The 17,327-nt window shown below is 39.7% G+C and overlaps 2 protein-coding genes across 2 annotated transcripts in view; one reads left to right on the forward strand and one right to left on the reverse strand.

Annotated features, from left to right (window-relative positions):
- The window catches only part of psmd1 (proteasome 26S subunit, non-ATPase 1), a 48,006-nt gene that overhangs the window by 11,943 nt on the left and 18,736 nt on the right, over nucleotides 1–17,327 (forward strand). Inside the window, exon 17 of the mRNA XM_033622203.2 lies at nucleotides 14,511–14,625. Coding sequence (XP_033478094.1) covers nucleotides 14,511–14,625 — 115 coding nt within the window. The remainder of the gene's footprint in view (nucleotides 1–14,510; nucleotides 14,626–17,327) is intronic.
- Nucleotides 959–9,387, reverse strand: htr2b (5-hydroxytryptamine (serotonin) receptor 2B, G protein-coupled). Its single transcript, XM_033622204.2, has 4 exons — nucleotides 8,838–9,387; nucleotides 7,673–8,292; nucleotides 4,069–4,269; nucleotides 959–2,706 (listed from the first exon to the last, which is right to left on the reverse strand). The coding sequence occupies exons 2-4, from the start codon at nucleotides 7,932–7,934 to the stop codon at nucleotides 1,748–1,750; spliced, it is 1,422 nt and encodes a 473-aa protein (XP_033478095.1). The 5' UTR covers nucleotides 7,935–8,292; nucleotides 8,838–9,387; the 3' UTR covers nucleotides 959–1,747.

Genomic DNA, 17,327 nt, shown 5'->3' on the forward strand with positions numbered 1-17,327 from the left:
GTCTGGATTTGGAAATGACTTTCTGGTCCTCATGGAAAGTATTTCTGTGTCAAAGGAAGCTGGACGTACTTGTCATTGTCACTCACACATTTTCCTTCGTGACTATTTATAGGGATTCCACACTCTTAGAACGATGTGAATTTACCCATCAGAGACCAGAGCAGTGTTAAACACAGCGCCTAGCCAGTGCACAAATATCAGGGTGTAAATTTTAAGCCCAAAAAAGGCTATGTGATATTCAGTGTGATCAATGGGCCGCTAGATAAACTTTGTGTAAATCTTCACTGTGTTTAGAAAGACTTCTGTACCAGAACAATTCAGTTGGCCTCCTCTTCTCCAACTTCCTAATGGCTCCGGGAAAACTCCCTTCACTCCCCCAACATGCAGACTAGCACGCAATAAGGGCTGCTTTGAGTTCAGATATCTTAAGTCTCTGCTACTCTTAGAAGATCAACAGAGTTTCTGTTCATTAACAGTGAGACAGAGTCGGTCTAGGCCATAATAAAACTGCGACGCACTCCAAACTCGCATACCAAGCTTGTGGACCCTTATCCAAATCTCATATTTATTGCCACATTACTCAAGCACTGTTTAGATTTTGTTAACTAGGTTTAATATAGTGTGTTTAAACTATTATGTAAATTGATGGCTGTAGTAAGATGCTACAAACTGCTATTGTTAAGTATAAAAGGGCAGTAAAAAATAGTGCTGAGTACACTGTCACAACGTACTGTACTATCGCAGTATTTTCTGTCTTAGTTACACTGTTTATTTGGTTGTCCTGTCCTTTGGTTGTGCTTCAGTCAACGCTGGTTCGCGAAAAATACATTTTCACTGGCTGATGCATGAGAGTGAAGACATCGACAGTGAAAGAAAATGGACGCTTACAGTTAGTTCAGTTTTCTGTCAGTTTAGCAACACAAAAAACTTTATTTAACACATTTAGGTTTCTATTTAATCTGGGTGTTGTTCTTTATTATATACAGTCTTCTATTTGGAAACCTGTTAACATGTCAAAACATCAGGCTGAAGTACACATGCAAGAGTGCTTCTCAAAGGTCCGGCAGATACGATAATCATTTCAAGAGTGCAATACATTTTATGTGTCTGTTGTAGAAAAGATTTAAAAGGTAGAGTTGTGTTTGTCTTAACAAAATGTAAGCATGTGGTCAGAGATGGTCCTCACCATGTTCACATAGCCCAAGTAAAAGGATCGGCATTGGAATACATTGTATATAGCATTCACAGAGAGTTTCCAGGTCATGATTATGTCTTCATTCCTCACATAATTGTCTGGTGGCCTGAACTTTGTCAGCTTTTGACCTTTCATAGAGGACATCCTCCTGTCTTCTCGTTTTAGTTAACCTGTTACAGGTCATCTCATGGTTTTATAACGTTTGACAACTCAAACTCTCTTCTTATACGCTTTGAAGTGTCTTGTCGTCTTAAAGAATTCACATTGTTAATATAGCCTGTCCTAAAGGCCCCCTTGAGAAATATTTCGACCCTATATATTCACATATATCACAGAGGAGTTTGACTTATGGATAAAATGGGTTTCCAAAATTATCATGATTTAAATTATGGCTAGATTTTATCTTCAATAAAAACATAACAGATTCCAAATCATGCATTTTGTTGTGGGGGTATGCCTTTGTCTTTAGAGAGATTTTAAAAAATGTTTGCACCATAGATTTGATCTACTTCAAGTGCTCCCTTTTTAATTAGATTCATTTGTCGGGTATTTCTAGACAAAGCTAATGTGTTCTTCCTGCTTATTACCTTCATTATCAGTCAGAAGCATTGTGTCTAACACAACGCCACTGGATGCTTGAACAGATGCTTGACGGCACCTTATTGGACTTTGGTAGCTAACTGTCCCAATGCCATTCTTCATTCCCCGCTTCATGAACAGTTTAGAGTTTTCTGCCATAGAAGATCTAAAGGAAATCCTCGTAAAGGTCCGATCTGCATTTGATGTTCTTGGGTTCTGTCCTGGCCCATGACAAGCAGGGCTTTCATAATTACAGGTGATGTAACGCGTGAACGCTTGCCTGAAAGTTTTGTTAAATAGGGTGTAGACCAACGGGTTGATGCCTGATGACACATAACCCACCCAAACAAAGATCTCCATGAGGCGGGCGATTATATGAACATCACAGCTGGTACATAGCACCGAGGTGATATTAGTGATGAAGAAAGGGCACCACATAACGACAAACAGGAGGAAGACGATGCCAAGCACCTTTGAGGCGCGTTGCTCATTGCTCAGAGTCTGCATTGACTTCTTGCCCATTGTTGACATTCTCCGAAAGGACATTTCATCTCCTGTAGTAGAGTTTGTCGTGCCTGTATGTGGTTTTTCTTGCATTCTGGGAAGTCTGCCATCCAGCATGTTCAGTTGCTCGGCTTGAGGTGGAGTCCCACCGTGTTCCCTTTGAAAAACTGTGGCGATTGTCGGGTAGCTAAAGCGCTGAGTCACCTTTGACCTGAGCAAATAAACCTTTTTGCGCAACACTTGGACAGTGAGTAGGTAGATGACCATCATGATGGTCAGAGGGATGAAAAATGCTGCCAAGGAGCCAAACATGATAAACTCCCGGAAGGTGTCTGTTTTCAGCAGGCATGTGTGGTTACTGTTGAAGGTGATGTTGTTGGGAAGGTGGTTGTTCCTAAGCCCCTTTATTGGAATCGGGATTGCGATACCTGGAAAATGAAAACAGAAAACCGTTAGAATTGGCAAACATTGGCAGTCATCTAGGGTTTTTGTAATATTGATGAATTATTTTGCTTTTGATGTTTTTATTAATAAATTATGCATCGGTATGTGTATAGGCTCGCATCCTTGCTGATATGCAATCCAGCATTTTAGGCAGTATTGGAGGCATTTCCGATCCTGGTATCGGTATTGGAACAACTCTATCAACAACAGTAGTGTTTCTTTTTCATCTCAGTTACAGACATTCCCATGTTTAATTTTTCACTTCATGTGTATGGTAGGAGTAGTAGAAACAGACAAAACATTCATACTTGATAAAAGCATAGTGGTGTCAGGAATAAGCACGCACATGCTGATTGAATTGATATCCTTTTTTTGTTTTTAAAATCAAGTAAGCTAATCAGCCATGGCTCACCATGATCCCTCTAAACACTGCTAACAGCCAAAAAGTTTTTACCCTGACTGAATACTGGTGCTCGGTTTAGGTGCTGCTCACTTCTTTCCATCCCATCGTCTGGCTTTGGCCATGAAGTGAAGCTCAAATGAAATCAAATCCATCAGCCAAACCAACTGCATTTAGTGGTCTGAGTACTGGGCATTGAGCATTGAGCAGTAATACCTCAGTGAATTCAGCCACATTTTTACACCCTAGTGTTAATGGACAGAAGCTACTTTTTAGTTTCCTGCTGTAGAGCAGAAATTATTAGCAGATCTTGAACAATGACTCAACACCCATACAAGACCTTTTGTAGGAAAAGTACAGAAAGATTATTAAAGTTTCAAGTTATTTACTATTAAATGCACAGCAATTACAGAGGCTATAAAAATCTTGGGTCTCAAGCTCCCTCTAACAATGCTAATTAAATATGTTAAAAAAAATCACACAAGTAAAAACAAAATGAGAATCTAAGAAAAACTTTTAACAACAGGAGTGACAACACAGTCTCCCATCAAAGGGACTGGCAAGCAGCCTAACCAACCTCTCTACCAAAGCTTTCTGTTCCTACATCCCTACATTCATAAAACAGTAAAGCTCACTTCATTAGGAACTCATTTAATTAGCTTGCTTCAAATGCACAAGCCACATTGCCCTTTGGACAAACTGAGTGATACTTCTGTCCCAGCCCTTCAGCTCCCTCATCTCCTTCCCATATACACTGCAGCCAGCAGGTTGCTGTTTATACAGTATCTGCTTTTATTGCATCCGGCATATATTCTTGGGTCTGTAAACCAGCTCTGACTTGGATGTTATGTCAAGAAATAAGATTGTTAAAAACTGTTGTAAAAACTACTGTAGAGTTGGAAAAGTTAAGGAGTTAAGTTAAGGAAATCTGAAATGATATGCTTACCAATGGATATGAGCCACACCAGTGCAATCTTCACCATCGCTTTGGCTCTGGATTTGTACTGGCTGTGTTGAATTGGCTTCTTGATGGCAATGTAGCGATCCAGTGAAATGGCGCATAGGTGCATGATGGATGCGGTAGAAAACAGCACATCAAGGAACAGCCAGATGGGGCAGAGGGGCTCCGGAAGAGGCCAGTCAGAGTCTGAAGAGAAGATGAGAAGGAAATTAGTCCAGTAAGAAAATAAACAGTTGTCTTGCAGTTGTCGTTTTTTAAATTGTACGTCACTTATCTGTGGTAGCGTCTCTACGATCATTGACTTCCCATAATGTATTCATGTGGTTTACCTAATTTTCAGTCCAAAAAGCATTTGGTGTTACACACCACCAGTTATGGTAGATGGACCACAATGGCAAGGGATTAGAAGTAGCACTCATCCAAAAGATTGGTGTTTGTTTATCCCTGTGAGGAATGACTTTACTGGAAAAAGGAGGGTTCACTGACTGTTTATGGAGCTAAAAGCTCTTTATGTAGATGTGCTGGAGACTATGCTCAACAGTAGTGTTTATTTTCAGTTCCAGGCATAAAATTGGCAAGTAATTGTTCTGGCTTTTGTCCTGTCAACCATTAATATTACAAAAGACCGTTGTTGAAAATATTCCTTTACATAATTTTCTTTTGTAATGCCACCATCCCACTCTTTTCCTCGTACTGCTTTTCTGTGACACTTGGAACTTTTGAGTCATAGTTTTGATTAGGTTTCATCTGGAAAGCGCATTCATTGACAAATACTTTACGCATTCTCAAAGTAGACCCTTTGTACGTGTTTTGTGAAGTGTTTAGTCCCATGCCAAATTCAATAAACATTGTAGCTTGCAAGATCCAAGTAGCTGTGCAAGGGAACATATTTTTATTGTGTTTAATTGAATTAAGAAACTTTGAATGAGTAAACTATGGTGAGGCCTCTGTAGTTGGCCAGCACAGGGTCTTTGTGCTTTTGTTCTGTATTTGAGAGCATACTGTAAGGAATGAAAAACAGCAATACAGCTTTGTTTTTGTTGATTTTGTGGTTTGCTTTTGAAAATGTCCTTGTTCAAGAAACAGTCTATATAAATTGTTTCACTAATGGTAATGTATGTCCAGCAGTTTCTCATTACACAAGGCTGTGGTCAATGTCCTACATAGAAATTCATCTTATTGCTCTGTTTTTGTGACATTTGTTGTTGTTTAATATTTGCAAAACTCATCCAGACCGTTTAAAAACTTTCAGAGTATGTGGTCACAGGTCAAAATTGTTATGTCTAGATGGTTCTGCTTTTTGAAAGAATGCAATGAGGTTAATTATCAAAGAAACATACTATGTGTATTAGCTAAGTGTATATTTTCTTTTTTGTGGCTTTCGTTTATTCAAACAAAACTCAATGCCATATAAGCACAGCTACAGCTCTTTCAAGAAAAGAGGGAAGAGGATAGAGAGGCAGAGAAAATTTATATTTAAAGTGACTAGCAGAGAGAGATGAAAACGTTGACTCAGTTGGCAGTGCAGTGTGTTGAGAGATGATGCCTTGCAGGTACGATACTTAAGGAAGCAACACCAAATCATCTGTCCTTTCAAAAAATCTATTTTAAGTTTACAAGTGTGTCTGTTGACACTGCTCACATTTCAAACAAGCAGATCTCATATATTTGTCAAGGAGTTCCCTGTATACTTTGACTTCATCTGCCCAGCAGATGTGGAAAGTGACCGGCAGTCCTCACTAGTATAACAGTAAACCAGTCACATTCTTGTCTTGCTTTTTTAGGTGAAGCTTCTTGAACTTTGAATGTCCCCTCATGAATACAGAATACAGCCTGTGGCCTTACAGTTAGCTTGATCTTTTTATCTAAATCCATATGTCTACCAGCCTTGTGGTAGTTTGTCTTGTGTCAGTCATTAGGGAGTGTTTGCTGCAACGCGTATGTTCTGCTGGTAACAGTACTGACAGTATAACCTGTCTTTTACTGTGTGACTGTGCAACTTTTGTATCCTCCAGCCAAGGAAGGTCCACACTGTTGACAGACCTGCTGTGCTTCAAGCCAGCCTTTTATACTGTGTGTGCATTTTAATGTCCCCGTGACCCCTCGCTCCTCACCTCAGTTCTTTAAGCTTTATTTCCATACAAAAGAAAATCCTTTGGGAGTTTCCCCATTTGAAAACTTCCTCAATTCACCTTAACCTACAAATATGAGAAATATTATTCACTTCCCTGCCTAGTTAGTGTCACTTCAGTGCACCTGCTGGGCAGCTGCTCCACACTGACTCTTTTATCCGTCACATTAGTCTCATGTTCTACCTGTAAGATCCACTTTTTAATGCCTTTTAATTCGTCATCTGTGATGTGAAAACATCAGATTTCCTCGCAGAAAAAGTAAAAGTGTACGTCGTGGACATTGTTTAGCTAATCCTTGCATGTCATAGTGCATCTCTCCTGTCAGGTGCCAAACAGTCCGTTACTATGGCCAGCATTGAAACACGTTGTACCAGATTCTGGTCCAAAAGTAGTTTAGCGGACTTCGTTGATATTCAGCATCGGAGCAGCAAACAGACACAATTCCCACTGCCATGCCTTGAGGTGTTACCCTGCTCTCCATTTCCATTTCCATGGTGTTTTTTAAATAACTTTGACTACTACCATACACAGATATGCACTGGTACATGCATGAATGCTTTCACACCTGAACTGCATTGGTTCTCAACCTAAGGATGGGACTTTTTATCAGGCCATGAGAGAAACTTTTGGAACTGAATGTGTACAGCCTGTAGACAGATTCAGTTCGAATACAGATGCAGTAGTAGATTAATTGCATGGTCCTTCGTGCTTATGTAGCCTCTTCATTATAATAAGATGAAAGCAGCACCTGTGACCAGTTTGATTTGCAACACATCCAGTTCTCATGCAAAATATGATAATTTAGACAGGCAAAAGCATCACACTAAACTCCACTATTATATGCATGAGACCTAATTATGATCTGGCCCATTATCCTATAGTTGAATTAATGGGGAATAACAGCTTGGCCATAGTTACGAATTTCACAGTTGCATTATGAAATAGAGAATCAAAGTCTAAGTAATTTCATATGCAGCTATATTTACACAGCACTGTCACTGGACTTAAATAAACCAGTTTTTGTTTCTATGGGTAAAGATCCCTCAGACCAGTGGATCAGTCCAAGCTGTGCTACCTTAGCCCTGCCGGAGGAAGTAGCTGTTTATTGTCCACTATCTCTTGGGATATTTCATTGAGAATAATTTGATTATTGTTCGTCAAGATTGTATCTAGGGTTACTGACAAACTATTTTTATCCTTCTTCGCTACCCGCGAGTATTTTTCCAGAGAAATGAGGGTCAGTTATTACAGTTGATACTCTCCTCCACTCACTTTAAAACAGTGGTCTTTTTAATTTTTGTTAGTAATAGTTTGCTTTGTTTGATGGGACTTTTAGATTAATGGCATTTATTTGTTTAACTTAACATTTCATATGAATGTTGTCAAGGAATTGGGTCAAGTATTTATTGCTTTTGTATCACACAGATTTCCAACACAAGGCTCCATGCCAATCTTACTGTAGAGAACAGTGACGAGGGCAATGGGCATCACTAGGAGTCCCACCAACAGATCAGCCACAGCAAGCGACATCAGAAAGTAGTTGGTGGCGTTCTGCAGCTTCCTCTCGAGTGACACAGCTAGAATGACCAGAATGTTTCCTCCAATCGTGGGGATGATGACCATGACAATAAGCAGGGCAGCCCATTTCAGCTCAGCCCCGGGCGCTTCTCCTGACTGTGAGCTATTAGCCTCAAGTGGAGCCGCGACTGCCTGAGACATGGTGCTGCAGAGGTTACAGCAGGCCTTAGCTTGGGTCGTGGCTCTGATCTTTCTGGTGCTGGGCACTCGGTCAGCATTGTCACTGCGTCCTACAGGCAAGGACACAGGGTGGGGTGGGACAGCTTAGGGTCAGTGCACAGGATGCTTCATCCGTTGTGTGCACTGTACAAGCCAAAAAGAATTGCTCAAAATCAAATGAGGATCCACTGATCGGTGGTGACAAAAATAAGGTAAACAGGTCTGACACCAGGAACTCCAATGCTGGCAATAATCCCAACACGATAAGTACTTCCACAGTGAGATGTTATCAGGGGTCCTCACTTTCCCAGGCAGCTGATGCTCTTGTCCAGGTCTTCCACTTAAAAGAACAAAAAGGTCTGTTAAGGAAACAGCAAAACCGTATTACCCATTTGCTTTAATTTGTCTAAATGGTCGCATGCGACGTTTATCGTAACAAATGAGGAACGTCTTTGCCATAATGTGGAAACAGTAATGGTCACCACACTGGAAATTTCTTTTCCATAATGTGGAAACAAGGTGGAAAATATTAGGAAAATTCCTTGTATGCATTTTCAATTTGGTTGCGTTATTCTGTAGTTTATTTTACCCATAAAAGTAATTAATAGAAGGTTTAAATAGTCTTGTATAACATTTCGTTGCACACTCAGTCACTTTGAATTTTACATTGAGATGTTTTTTCCATGTATTAAAACTATTTAAAAAACTTCTCCATGAGGCTTTAGATGAAAGATATATGGCTTGTCCCACTCTGTACTTAAGTCTGCAAAGATGTACACATGAGTGGACATGGAATGGATTATACAAAATCAAACTTGATTTAAAAAACAAAACAAAAAAAACACTGTCAAAAAGCATTGTCATAATTTTGCTTAAGTTTCTTACCTGCTCCTGAAGGTAACATCTGTTGTACATTTAAGTTCCTCGTTGACACTTCAACTCCTTCAGTATTTTTCCAAGCTGCTGCGTCTTAACTTTCAGGAACATTAAAGTAATATTTTGTGCTGGGAGAGCAGTGCATCTTAACGCCCAATGCATTTCAGTCTCTGCACACCTCTTAGGGGAGTTTAAGAAATATATTTAACAATCTCATCTTTATATTTCCACCCTCCCCGAATAATAAAGTGACAGAGAATGCCCTCCCTCAGCAGTAAAACTTAAATCTGTCTCTGTCTGAAGCAGCCCATGATGTGGAACTTGTTTTGCTTCCACATGTTGGAGGAACCCCCAGTCTTGTTTCGCATCACCTACCGCGATCACAGGTTTAAAACTTTCAGATGTTGTGGCTCCTCTGCCTCTCTCCCATTCCCACTCGCTGCCTCTCGTTCACAGCCTGTGATCAGCCTGCACTCTCTCCCGTCTTGTTCGCTCTCTTACTGTTCCCCTCCCTCCCCTCCGTCTTGCCCGTGAGTCAGACGCTGTGCAAAACAGATGAATGTCTTCATGCTGGCAGTACGCCAGTGGTTCTGGGAGGTAATTTCCCTCAACACAGCCGTCCCACTGTTTATATTTGTCACTTTCTGTTCTCTCCCCCATTCGAAGTCAAGCAGTGGTGGGGGATGTAGTAGTAGAAGCCTTCTGTGTGGTAAGGTGCTTGAAAATTGTACTTGTACCCCCATAGCTTTTTTATTTCGACCTCTGTGAGCTCACATTTTAAGGCTTGAGGAGTCATTTAAATACCTATCCTCATTTCTTCTGGATGATTACTTTTGAAATTTAGACCATATTTGTTTTTCTGCTTTAATCTTTCTGCCTTAACAGGTCAAAATGTTTTTTCTCTCAGTGTGCATTCATTGCTTTTAAAAGCAGATGCAAAACATTAAAAGATGCAAAAAATAAAAATATCCCCCGAGTTTACAGTAACCAGATGATGATTCTTCACAAGAAAATGTGTGAATTACAGCCAGTAATCCCCCACTTGGATGCATGTATCCTTATGTTTCCTGCTAAAGAGCAGTAAGTAGACCAACTGTTTCAGCTGAAACATGTTTCCTAATTTGCTCATGATGCCAATACTCCAATAAGAACTCAGATACATGGCATTACATGTATCAGGGAGTTCACAACTAATGGAAAGCATTGAAATACCCAGGAGAGAGCATTAGACCTTTACATGTGAACTGGAACAATGCACCCTGCGTACTAGGTCTGCTGTACAGTTTGGGAGGTAGCTTAAAAATGGCGCCCACAGCTTATCAAAAACCCTCTCATTCTCCTTCAAGACTGAGCTTAAGTGCTACATCTGCAAAACTTTTAAGATTTTTTCATACAACTGGTTAACAGTAGGAGGTCTGTGTTGAATTCATTGAAACGAAATGCATGCTCTTGCTAATAGAAGTTTGTTTTTGTTGGACACTTTCTGAATTTTTTTTAAATTTCTTTTATTTAACCAGGGAGGTTTCTGGGACCTGGCCAAGACAGCACATCAGTTACAGTTTAAACAGAAATAAAACATAGCAAACAGGGGAATTCAATCATCAAACACACAAGGAAGAAACTAAAACCTGCTCAGATAAAACTTGCATTTTTTATGACAACCACAAAGCTCAGCATGATGACGTTCTGTAGTCTCATTTTGCTGCTTATCTTTTTTAAGACATCTAAAAGCTTAAAAATTTACAAGGGAGGTATTTACTTATGTTTTTTAGGTGAAGGAAGCCTTAGCTCAAGAAGAGATGGAGCAGGGACCCCCCTACTTTATATATCATATAAAATTGAGTTGCATTGCACATAATTCTTCTTTCGGGTTTTCTTTTGTTTGCGCTTACCTGTAGCTGTGATATTAGCAGCTGTTGTGTAGCATGGCTAGGGGCAGTTCAGCTAAGTAGCCAATATCTTTCAGTCATACGTAAATTTAAGCTAATGACGCACTCGCTTGTCTCCCCTTCGCCAGATATTGGTTGATTTCTAATTGAGTTTAAGTGTCTACTAAGAAAGCAATGCAGCCTCTTGGCTTGTTCAGTGCAACATTGTCCAGGTACTTTCATGGTGTATTTTGGTGACTGGTTGTAACAGACAGGAAGCAAGCTAATAAGATCTGTTCTCTTACAATCTCAGTGCATTAGTAACTGCCACAATCACATTTCATGTGGCAAAATCAATCTGTAATGTGTTTAGCTCAGCTGGGCATCGCCTGGGAGCTGTAGACAGAGGGAATTATTAAGTTGCAGCTGTATCAGCCGCTGTCACTCACCGTAATAAATGTTAGGCATGCACATCACACACTCCATTAACCAGTCAACTAAAAAGGCCTGTGCATTTTTATAACCTTTAAGTAAATATTTTTAATTTGGCTCATATGACCAGTAAAGTCTTAAAGCCTATATTTTGTACAAAGGTGTGAACACAGGAGCAACACTGTGCACTGCTGGAGGGTTCATTTTGTCCAGATCATGGTGAATGATATGGTTATTCTTCTCCTAAGAATAAAGAATGGAATGTGTTAGGTTCGATCGTCCACAGCAGGGTGGATGCGTTTGCAAGCGTTCACAAGTGTTACATGTAATCTGCTTCTCTTATCTTTTCTCCCCTCATCTTTCAGTTCATTCTGAGGTTTTTAAGTCCATCACACATTATGATTATATTTAAGTAAGTCTTGAAATACAGACATCATTGCATCACTCCCTTTTCAGACGAAACAAATGCTGGATATTGATTTCTTCTCTCCATCTGAGTTCTTCCATTTTGCAAGGTAATTTGCTAATCTTTTACTTTGAAAAGGTTGGAAAGGCTTTAGATGAAACTATTTGAAAAGCCACAGCAATGTTTTCTCAAATTGTGCCCTTAAGCTGCTATAGTCCCTTATTGATTTTAAAACGTATCATAAATTAGGTCTCTGTGTCTAGCAATAAGAAAAAGAACCTTGAACTTTTTATGGCCTGGGTCATACTTTCAATGCCTAAAATCATAAATTTGCCTCTGAAGGCTTTACATTCTGCTCTGCACCCAAATACTGATTAAAGGGCGCTGTCAGACTACTAAAAAGAATAAACTCTATTGCTGTAGGTGAAATTGAAAGGTGATCTAGATCTCCAATAATCCTAGTGTAGTGTTTGAGCTGTGCTTCTAATATCAAACAGGCGAAGGGTAGATGATACTTTAAGAACATGCCACGACAGTGTACTGATGTCAAGGACTGATCATAAACCCAGAGACACTTGTACTCCCTCTTTTATTGTACATTATGTACAGTTAGACAGCACTATTAATGGTGTGTTGAATGGAGACAGAGGGACTCATTCATCTTGGCCACCTTCTATACTTTCATGCACTATTGAGGGCTCAATAAAATGTACAGTGATGCATTTTGTTTTTACTGTGTCCTACCTTGCCGTGTTTGAGCTTTTATTTGGTACAGTCCAATAAAATGGGGGCCAGTGAAATCACTTTCCTTTGCTAGAGCTGTCATGCTAAAAGTCTTTTGCTTATAAACTAACAATTGTATTGAAGGTAGTCAATGCAGGATTTTCCTAAAAAAACAATGTAAACACTTATAATAACGTTATCCCTCTCAATTATCACTTAAGACCCACTAGTAGTGTGTGCTGGCATTTTTATCTGTTTCTGTCTGTTTTTATTGACTTCTTATTTGGCTGTGTTCAGGATGTTCCTGGGCACAGAGTGCAGGTGAGGTTGGGACTTTACAAAAAGGTAGCGACCAGGTGCCAAACCATAAGCAAAAGGCATCCAATAGGAAGCTACAAAAGGCTATGGCACAAGCAAAAAAACCCCACAAATATAGCAAGACGAAACACCAAGCAGATGGCTTTCAATCTCGCTGGCAATACCGTTTTCAAACAGTAGCCAACAATTCCTGCATAGTACACCTTTTAACATTATTATTTATTTTTAGTATTTTTATTTTTTTTAAGTATTCATTTTGGGGTTTTTTTTGTTTTTAATGAATCATAGGGTAAATACATCAACTAAAACCAGTTGTTTTATAATCTGAGGGCCAAGTATTGCCAGGTTATTTACCATCTTTTTATTTTTATTTCATTGAATCAATGACCTTAAGCTCTATAGAAGAAACTTGGCAGAGCGTTGTTGGGACAGTTGGTACAATGTGACATTTTAGTGAGGTTGAGAAAAGTCAAACCACAGAGATTTGCGCTAATGATTATGATGGTGGCTTCTTGACGGGACCTACAGGACTCTTTGTTCTTATCTTTTTAATTTTTCAATGGCTTGAAATTACAACCTGACTGATTCCCTCCCAGTGGCTGTTTGAGACGGACCAAACCTTTCTGTGAAATTCAAAGGTGCTGAGTAATCTCAACCAGTCCATCTGTCAGACCCATGCAGTGCTGGTGTTATCAACACCGCTGTTCACCAGCAAATTGTCAGTTAACATTTATGGTTATGAAACCATTTACTTCGTCCTTGTGCATGTTTTTTTTCTCCTGTTTCTCCTCTGTTTAACCAAATTAAGATAAAACTTGACTAATAAATCAAGCAAACCTGGATACCACCACATGGTAATGCTTGGTACTTTCACCTGGTGACCTAAATCTAATGTGACAAGGCTCTGCATTAGTGTGCCCATATGTGGCATGTACTGATTAGAGTATCTCGTGGTGACTTGGGAGCAAAGAACTGCACAATTTAAATGTGAAGTAGTGTTTTCCTCCTACTTAAGGCCTCTCATTAAGACCCCATCAAGTTAACTCGGAAGTTCTGAATAATTGCGTGTGGTCCTTATCTTGGCAACCCCTTCACTCATAACACTTTTGTCACTAGTACATAAAGTGGAGTAGTCTCTTGCTGTTACATCATTCATATCTGTATGATGTTTTAGTGCTTTTTTCCTACCTTTTTTTTGCACATTTTAACTAGCATCCTTTGATGTTCACTTAATTCAACAAAGAAATCCTTTATACAGCACAAGAGATGGAAAGAAATTATGTAGCGCTACAGCATTTTCAATTATACCTTCAGTAAATATGGGTTTCTATTCTCCCTATTTCTTAACAGAGCCATTGGGAGAAAATCCATAGGAACTTTGAGAGTTTTGGGGGACATAAATCAAACCCCCACATTAGTACCCATGCTCTTTCACTTTTCTTTTTCGCTTTCTTCTCTGCACTTTGTCTAATAATAGTGCGTGTGTATATCCTAAGATGAAAGCACCTATGGTATCAAAATAAATGCCTTATCAGTTATTTAGTCCTTTGCCCTTTGTACCATGTTGTACAAATGGTATTATATAGATGCAAATACACCAGCCTTTTGAAAGATGGCCCAAAAAGCATTCCCTATCATAGTCATCTCAAGATAACTACAGTGGTTGTGGTTCATGTGGCTCTCTTGCTCAAGACCTCAAACCACTTCAAATGATATGGAAAAAATCACTTCATCCATTACTTAAGTGTAGCGTATATCCTTGATATTCTTGTGGGCACAATGAACATAGTGTGTATAAAGCCTCCTACACACTCTGTATGATGATCACAGTGGCACACTTTTGTGCTCTTGTCCCCAACTCTGTGTCGTTTTAATAGTTAACATCAAGTGCGTCTTTTTGAGTCACTCTTAATCGCTCTCTCTGTCTCTTCTCAGGACCCCTGAGCAGTGTCCCAGTGTGGTGTCTCTCTTGTCAGAGAGCTACAACCCTCATGTGCGTTGTGGGGCTGCCATGGCCCTGGGCATCTGTTGTGCTGGGACAGGCAACAAGGTGAGTGCTTCCCCCCTTATTTTTCTTTTCCTCCCATGGTGTTGGGCTGCTGTTATTGGAAGTGGACACAGTGCTTCAGCCCATGCTACTGGGTAGCATGAACTGAATGTGTGCTTTTTATGTGAAACATGCTAAAATGTTTGACATAGCACTGACAAGTGGCATCTTGTGAGATATCAGAACCAAACCTCAGCTTAAGGAGACAATAATAAACAGACTGGATCAAGTGAAAGGTAAGGAGATACAATCTGAGTCTGTCTGTGTCAAAAATAACCATTTTTAATAGAGATACAGTGACGGTCTTCACTTTCCCCATATGCTGGCAACAGCCCCCTCATTACATTCTGGACCAATTTAAAAAATTGTTGTTCACATCAGTCTCTTTGACAAATCTAGGTGGAAAATTAGGGTAGTTATCCTTTAAATCAAATCACCACATTAATAGGCTTAGACCTTTTTTTGCTAGTCATTCCAGAACCATGATGTAAATAATGACTCCCTATTTAATGAGATTTCTGCAAAAGAGCACAGGTTATGCTATGTTTGAATCAGTTCTTATAACTGGAATTAATATTCCTTGTAAGGCTGCGTACACGAAAAGCTTAGCCAGCATTTTTCTTTCCACCACAGAGGCAGCATTGCCCCTACTGTCCTCATTTATCCTATGTGCTTTCTTTGTGCCTTGGCGTAACATGTGCGTCACTGATGTAAAGACCATCTATGCTGCACAAAGCTCCTTAAAGCCGCCAATTGATGGCTCCTTTGTGAGGCCTATCTAGATGAGCAAGTGCAGACTCATTTTCTGTAGCCACTGCAGAAGTTGCTGAGAAAAGGTCACTTTTCTCTTGTCAGATGTAATGATGCCACCAGAACAAATGTTGCGTTTTCTAAAATGAATTGTAACGAATATAATGCTGTTGCTCAAAATATATGCTGTTAGGTGTGTGCAGATCAAGCGTTCCTGCCCCTAACTGGAGTCTTTAATATTTAGCATCTGCCAATACCTAGTCCTGATCCATTACTTCTATTTTCTTAGATAATACAGCTGCACATTGCACACTTCAAGTACATAAACATTATTAAAATTAATCCAATGTATATGCTTGACAAGTGAAATTCACTGCAATTCATTGAGGAAAAAAATCCCTGCATCCAAGCTGTTCCCTCATGTTTTTTGTTGTTGTTGTTTTTACAAAAATAATAAAGTATAAAATAACAAACCCACTTTTTAATATTCTTGGCCTTGTTGCTGACCTAAGCCATTTTGTCTCACCCTTTTTTTTTTTAACCAGTGTTTGTTGCTTTGATGCAGCCTTGCCTCAGTTACCTGAATGAACTGTATTCGGCTGAGTGTTTAATGTTGTTGTCTGTACATTTTTTGCTCGGATTAAATTAAATTTATAAATTGCTCTTAAAGGCTTTTTGGATGTGGCGCTTTAGTTGCACGGTGCCGTGCAGTGTGTGGTTATCGTCTGCTTTAGACCCAGCTGTCTCTCCTCCAAGCAGAGTGGTGGAACACCATCGCCGTAGATGACAGCAATACACAAGAGACTCTCACACTGAGCTGAAATGAACAAATGCTCTTATGTTAGGTAAATAACATAAATGGTCCCATAATGCTGTCTTTTTTGGTGTGTAGTGTTACACTGCAGGCGGGGCTCAGCCCCTGCTCTTACACACATGGAGTAAAGACAGCTGAGAGTTGGAGAGTTGGAGAGTTGACGACAGTTGATCTCTGCTTTGCTTCGGATGAAAGCTTTGCGAGTACCTGTATGACAGCTGATGTAAACAAAGGATCAGATTGGACTCTATAAGGTTCAATATAGCCATCCCAATCAGTAAAAAAGTGCCTTGATAGGCCATGAAACCAATCTTTGATGTCAGATTGGGACATCCTACAAGCTCTTATTAGTCTAAAATAATTTAAAAAAGACTCATCTTTTTTTAAATCACACCTGCTTCAAAACAGTTTTATAAATGCCACAGTTTGATCAAAGGCCTCTCAGTGCTTTAGCTATTATCCTATTTACTGTATGAGCGATTAAAATATAAAGTAAGCAGCTGTTTCACATCTTATCTTTTGACATTTGCTTTAATTTTAATGGAAGGTCAGCACCGGGGAGCTCAGAAATTGTGGAAAGTTCTTGGTAGATTTTCTGATAAAGTGGTCCAAATTGGCTCACAGTCACCAGGCTGTACCCTGTCATCGCGTTTGGGTTCATTGAAGTCCGGAAAGCAGAGTGAAGAAGACAGAAGTCGGGGGTGCTGCCAGTTCCTGAGTTGTCTTAGTATGTGGGCTGATCAGTCTCAGGTGGCAGGGCCGAGGCAGAGTTATGGCTCATTGCATCCTGAGCCTTGAAGCACCAAAGTGAATGTTTTGGACCAAATCAGGACGAGGCCTGTTACAGAGCTGATCAGCTCCAAAGCTCCACTGCTTGGTTTTTTCCAGAATAAGACCTCGAGCACATTAGGTCCTTAGTGAGAGTAATGATGTTGTGGCAAGAGAAGTGGGTCACCTATTTAGAGGACACGCATTCTTACTATCTTTTATACACCTTGGGCTTTGGATATTTGTATTTTTTACATAAATGAAAAAACTGCACAGGAAAGCTGTTTTGACCTTTTTCAGTTTGTTTATACTGATTTTGTGCCATAATGAAAATCTTAAATACTGTTCAGCTTATTTAGTGAATTGGATGGAA

Source organism: Epinephelus lanceolatus, chromosome 6 (genome assembly GCF_041903045.1).
Source record: "Epinephelus lanceolatus isolate andai-2023 chromosome 6, ASM4190304v1, whole genome shotgun sequence".
In the NCBI taxonomy this organism is placed as follows: domain Eukaryota; kingdom Metazoa; phylum Chordata; class Actinopteri; order Perciformes; family Serranidae; genus Epinephelus; species Epinephelus lanceolatus.